Here is a 6029-nt window from a genome sequence, read left to right as displayed (position 1 = left end):
GAGAAAGGAGGCCTGCAACTGGACAAATAATTAAATAAGAAAACTAGAACACAAGATCAACTCTCCCCTTTGCACTCCTAATGGGATTCCGCTTGTTATGTTTCCACGTCCTCCTCCGCGATGCTGCAAAAATAGGTGAAAGTTGATAATTATATAAAGCAACTCCACCGCGCCCCCCCCGCCACCGTCCGTCCGCCCGTCAGTCAGTCAGTCAAAGGCTGGGGATGAATAACAAACAAGTGAGCGCAGGTTGGGCCTCGGCGCGTCAATCACAGCTCTGAATGCATACCGTGATGCAAACACGTCCGTATGCTGTCAACAAGTGTCGGGGGCTTATGTTTCAGGCTTAGGTTTCGCCTGCAGGGACATTCAAGACGCAGGAATTTCTCAACAAACCTTTGATTTGAAAAGAAGGGGGGTGGGTGGTATCTGTGGGATACCGAGAAACGAGAGAATGTAGTGAACTTGAAGCCGGGGTGTAAAAGCAGGCTCACTTCTATGCATAGGTGGACTTAGAAAGACAAAAAGAAAAGAAGCGCTAAAGTTAATCGTCACTATGTACACGAGGGACTTCCAGGAACGGAAGGGGGGCGTGATGATAGCTCTACGCCAGATGAGCGTGTAGAGGTTCAATTAAAAATATCCAAAACTGTGCTTACGTCTGGCTTAAACCACCTGGAAAGGTGTCGAGACACAACTGGCACAGACACACGTTCAGATGGGGAGGGGGGGTAGAAATACATGATGGATACGCCCGTCATATCTATCATTATCCCCATCATCATCTGAATGTCTCTTAAAGAAGACGCCATTGAGTGTTGAGAGAGAACACGCGAAAGAACAGGAAAAAAATACTCCGTCAGACTTCAAGGTTGTTTAATTTCAAACGTTAATATATTTGTCTTCTAATTCATAGTCAACTATTCATCCAGCTTTGACACTCCTACAGGTCACCTCAAAATCTGCAGCGACTACAGGGCAGCCCCATGAGAGGTGACGCATGAACAATGCTTTCTCAAAATAAATACTTTTCATTATAAAATAATAAACCTTCAAATAAATATATATATTTTTTAAACTTTACACTAAGCAATGTTGGAATTAGAAAATAAAATTTTCATATATGGTCACTGTACAATTTACACGTAGAAGGGATACAATTTTTCCTTAGTAAATTAAATGATTGATATACATTCCAGTGAATGTAAAAACATGGTGAGAATGAAGTCGACTGATTCATATAAATGCAGATTCATCAAAGTGCCTCTGGTATGGCAGAAAACCTTTCACAGTTGAAGTATTATTATATGTACAAAAATAAAACATCTGTCAAACTCATAGTCTAATGTACATACCCTTTGCATTTACTACTTACATACAGTTAGTAATGGGAGTCTGCTTTTAGCATATAAGTTGTATTAGACATTAAAAAAAGGCTATCCATTTGGACTATATCTGGGCACTTGAGTGAAGAAGTAATTTTTTTTCAGACAAACCAGTGTTGAATGCGTCTTTAACCACCACGGCATATTTTGGTTTACCTGTCAACTGAAACTCAAGGCGCTGGGCTGAGCGACTCCTGTTATCGCCGCTCATTTGTCAACCCGCCACCCAAGTTGACACCTGAAGGCAAAACCGTGACCATGTCCCCGGCAAAATGTCATTAAGATCTGCATGGAAAACACAAGCATCATTAGCTCTCTAGTCAAACAACTACGGGGCCGTCTTCTTAGTTCAGTCAACGCAAAGGCAAAGTCTCTTTGCGCTCCAGTACGCGCCGCCGCCTCGCCTACGTCAGCTTGCCGCCGTCCTCGCAGCGTTTCGGGTTGGCGCTCCCGCACCGACAGCCCGGTCGGGCGGATCGATCGTAGCAGCTCTGGCACACGGCGACGCATCCTTTTGCCGGGAGGTAGCACAGGAGACAGGGGAAGAGCAGGGAGAGGAGCGACACGGTGGTCCAGCGGACGCAGCAGTGTGACTGCGTGCACGAGAAGGGCTTGTCGGCGCACGTGTCCTCGTCGTCGCTGGAGCAGTGGTAGAAGAGCCCCTTCACGCAGCAGACGCACGTCCCGTACTCCACCGCGCTCTGCACCGAGCACACGCACCGCCGGCCGCACGTCCAGCAGGAGGGGAGCACCCGTGGGCGGCTGCACTCGGGGCAGCGGCAGCGGCCGCAGTCCTCGCACTTGTTGCCGTGGACACCAAGGTGCTTGCCGCCCTGGCTGCCGGGCACGGCCGCCAGGGCCCTGGACTCGCGATTCAGGGGCTTCAGCTCTTCAGAGTTCAGCTCGGTGCGCGTCGGCTGTGTTCTGATTGTCTGGTTGCTGCCGGAGAGCCGCTGGCCGGAGGACGGGATGCCCACGCTGCTCCTAATGCCGCTCTGGGATTCCTCCCGGGACGAGACGGAAGCGCTGGAGTTCCCGTATTGAGGGAACAAATTCAGGTTACGGAGATTATTGGGCTCCTCTTCCGGAGAGTTCTGCGGCCCACTGGTCCTTGGACCCGGCGACACCATGTCGCTCTTCTGTTGCCGATGCGCAGCGGCCGGAGACCCCTGGGCAACGGTGGGCCCTTCTGTGTACTCATTACTGCTGCCGCTGATGCAGATCTGATCAAGAGACAGCACTGCTGCAGCGTGGGACGGCCGCCGGTTGGTCGACCCGGGATCTGGCGGAGCGTCCAGGTTGAGCGCTGGCCGTGGTTGCGGTCCCCCTTCGTCATGCGGCGGAACCGGCGAGTCGGCCAATGGTGGCGACCACCCGCGGCGCCCTCCTCCCCCGTCGCTGTCGTTGTGACTCGTGGAATCCATATCGGGACTGAAGGGTCACTCTGGCTGGCATGGGACACATCTGAAGTCCTGGAAGAGAGACGGACAGTTTTTATCCGTCCGTGGCAAACCATGCAAATCATGACATGCAAATCATAACCAACATGTGCACAAGCACCGCTATGGAAATAAAGGCTGAACACACGGAACGGCTACACGCCATGTTTGAGCGGGGCTATGGACTTATGGTTAACTCTGTGGCTAATGTAGGAAACAAAACAAAGGATAGATCTATCAAAACATTTGTTGACTAAAAGCTGATTCGAGTTGCAGAGCGAGGCGTTCTGGTAACAGACGGATACATTTTTTAAAAATTTAGATCAAGAAGTGTTGCAAACTTTCTGTTTTGCGACCCGAGACAAAACTATGGGTAACCCAACAGCAAAAAATAAATGAGCTTAGGAAGTGAGGAAGAGAATTGACAGGTGGTGGCTCTTCAGAGCAATACATCTACGAGTGGACCGAGAACTACAGCAGCTTGAGATCTTGGTCCCTCACTTCCTGTCCGGCTCCACTGCTACAAAGGCTTGAGATGCCTTTAAAATACTTTCTAATTAAGAAAGATAAAATATACCTAAAGAGTATACTGAATAACTACCAAAATTCAGTTAAATCAAAAATGATTATGTGTAGGTTTGGCTGTCGGGTCAATGGAATATGTCCTGTTGGGTTTAAGGATATTGTACAGGCCACACTTAATTAAGAACATAAGCTGATAAGTGCTGCAATGATTAGTGGTTTAATTAATCAAAATAACCAACAGAAAGTTGATCCGAAACGTTTGATAATCGAATAATGGTTTTGGTAACTCAAATCAACTGAGTGACACATTTGCACATAGAACTGACATAAGTCCAAAAAAAGTAAATTCAACATTTTGTTTAATTTTGGACCTCCCCTCTGGACTCCTAACATTTGTAAGCTGGAAGAGACACCTCTGACATTTAGTCTTTTGGCGCTCCCAGGCCTGGGCCAGTAATCTTCATTGTATGGTGAGAGGACGTGTTGGATAAATGCAGAGTGACAGGGCCATATACTAACATATGCAAATGCATGGTCTTGTCTTCACAAACCTATCACACCAAAGCAAAGAAACTGACAGTAGTGACCTTAATTCTCCTTCCTTGGGGTAATTAGCTTTCAAAAGGCATATTAGGGGTCATGAGGTCCCCCCCCCTCCACTCTTTCAACAACAATGCAGGAAGGGCTTTTGTTTGTCGCATGACAAATGGCCTGCGACAACCTTCCCTGTTCCAACGCATTTTATATTGTGACACCCTTCTCAAGATGATGAGTGACAAGATTAAAAAAGGTAAGTTTGGGGGCAACTTGAGGAGGGGGTCCATGTAAAGTGTGAGTGATGCGTTCAAGGGCGGCGGGTGGGAGTGAAGCGCTGCTCTCTGTGAGCACACATGAGGGTTCTCTAGGATTTATGAGCCCGTTTGGTCCAAATGAAGGGGCTTGCAAGCACACTCAAATTTTAACCTTGTAAGTGGGTGGGACGTGAGGGGCCCCCCTCATCCACTTACAGGGGGCCTGTGAGCCAGCCTTGTGGCTGGGGGCGGGGGGGGGAGTAACTGGAGCAAACTGGTGGCATCTGCTCTTCTAAATGACATGATAGGAAATATCACGCTTTTAAAAAGGACGTTGTATTCAATTTAGAACCCCAGTGAGTCATCTTGTTTCTGGTGCTTATCTGATAAGGCTCAGTCTATACACTGCGTGGTACAGTAACAAGATGTTTGCAGGGGGGGGGGGTTGACTATTTCCACGTAAACTAACAATAAGTCATTAAACGCAGCCTCGTCTGAGATCCACGGGAACCAAGAGTTTTGGTTCCTTTCCGTTAAAACTAACTTCATGACGCCAGGCCGTATCTCACTGAAGCAGAGGTTAATCCAAGCGAGGCTACAAATGTTAGCTGAAAACTACGCTAAAAACTTATTTTCAGTTCAGCACGTCTACGCAGACTGCGTATTGCGAAAGGAGTGAACTTACCGTGCTTGCCACACTTTGCCCCCGTTCCGGTGAAATAAATCCAACTCGCGGGACGAGTTTATTCCACGCGCGAGCTGCTCGGTGCGGGGAGCCGTCGGTAAAGATCCATCGAGACGAGTTTCCACAACGGGACGCGTTCAAAAAAAGAGGGTACGGATGGTGGTGGGGGGGGGGGGTAAATCCCGCAGGAACACGAGGCGGTAAAATAGTTCAAACTAGCGCTGTGCTCCACTAGTGAAGCGCTTCTCTTGGGTTTATCCAGAGTCTCCGTGCGGGTTCCGCGAGTACTTTTTGTTACTCGTGCGTGAATTTGTGTTTTTTTTTTTGGCTCTTTCCGGAGAGGAGGTCGGGATTTGGGCTGTAAATGGCGTCAAGCTGAAGGGGGAACAGAGCGCTTGTTGTTTGCAGCGGATATCTCGCATCCGGTGCTCAGCCATTGGCTGCTAGAGAGCAGCCATTCACACCCAGTGCGATCAATTATGCTGCGGGAGCCAAACGGCGCTGCTCAACGGCTGCGGCACTGTGGGAAAAACACGACAACCTCCAAGTCTAATTCAAGTACTTGTGGTTTGATCAATTGCTCTGCAATAGTGGGAGGTACTTTTACTTTACTAATAAACACACAACATACATATGTTAGTTCCCTGTCGGAGGGAATATATGTAATACTTTAATACTGTTTCTGTATTAAAATACTGCATACACATGGATTAATGTTGATCTGTAACAACAATCCAAATTATATCATGTTTTTTTTAAACGTTCTGCACATTTTGCTAATGCTATTTCTGTACTGCAGTGCATCACAGTATATTTTTATTTAAAATATATTTTAAAACAGTTTGACCAAGTGATAATAAACAAGTAATTCCTTTAAGAGCTGTAGTCTCAAAGGGCTGTGGAGTACTCCCCCATGTGCATATGGACTTGCCTTTGACTTACAGGGCATGGCATTACATTAACTTAACTTAACTTACATTAATAATACTGGACCTCGTCATTTCTACTATTTAACTATTTGAGCTTCTTAACCCATCTGCTTTTGATCCAAGGTCAAAAGCGATCCATGGCAACTGATTCAACTAATTAGCAAGCTATTAAATTCAAGCTTCTGTCAGCTGTTTTTCAGCAATAGTGTAGCAGCACCCTCTTGTGGATTTCCTCTGGTACTGCACACTGAAATGAATACAGGCTGCATTCAACA

General features: G+C 47.3%; 1 protein-coding gene across 1 annotated transcript; it reads right to left on the bottom strand.

The window, feature by feature from the left end:
• Nucleotides 1–859: 859 nt before the first annotated feature.
• Nucleotides 860–5320, bottom strand: spry2 (sprouty RTK signaling antagonist 2). The gene is made up of 2 exons (XM_037473305.2): nucleotides 4826–5320; nucleotides 860–2857 (listed from the first exon to the last, which is right to left on the bottom strand). The coding sequence occupies exon 2, from the start codon at nucleotides 2807–2809 to the stop codon at nucleotides 1790–1792; it is 1020 nt and encodes a 339-aa protein (XP_037329202.2). The 5' UTR covers nucleotides 2810–2857; nucleotides 4826–5320; the 3' UTR covers nucleotides 860–1789.
• Between the last annotated feature and the right edge of the window lie 709 nt (nucleotides 5321–6029).

The sequence above is a fragment of the Pungitius pungitius genome, chromosome 3, assembly GCF_949316345.1.
Source record: "Pungitius pungitius chromosome 3, fPunPun2.1, whole genome shotgun sequence".
In the NCBI taxonomy this organism is placed as follows: domain Eukaryota; kingdom Metazoa; phylum Chordata; class Actinopteri; order Perciformes; family Gasterosteidae; genus Pungitius; species Pungitius pungitius.
The sequence above is the reverse complement of the archived record's forward strand: the minus strand, read 5'-3'. Positions and strand labels throughout refer to the sequence as shown.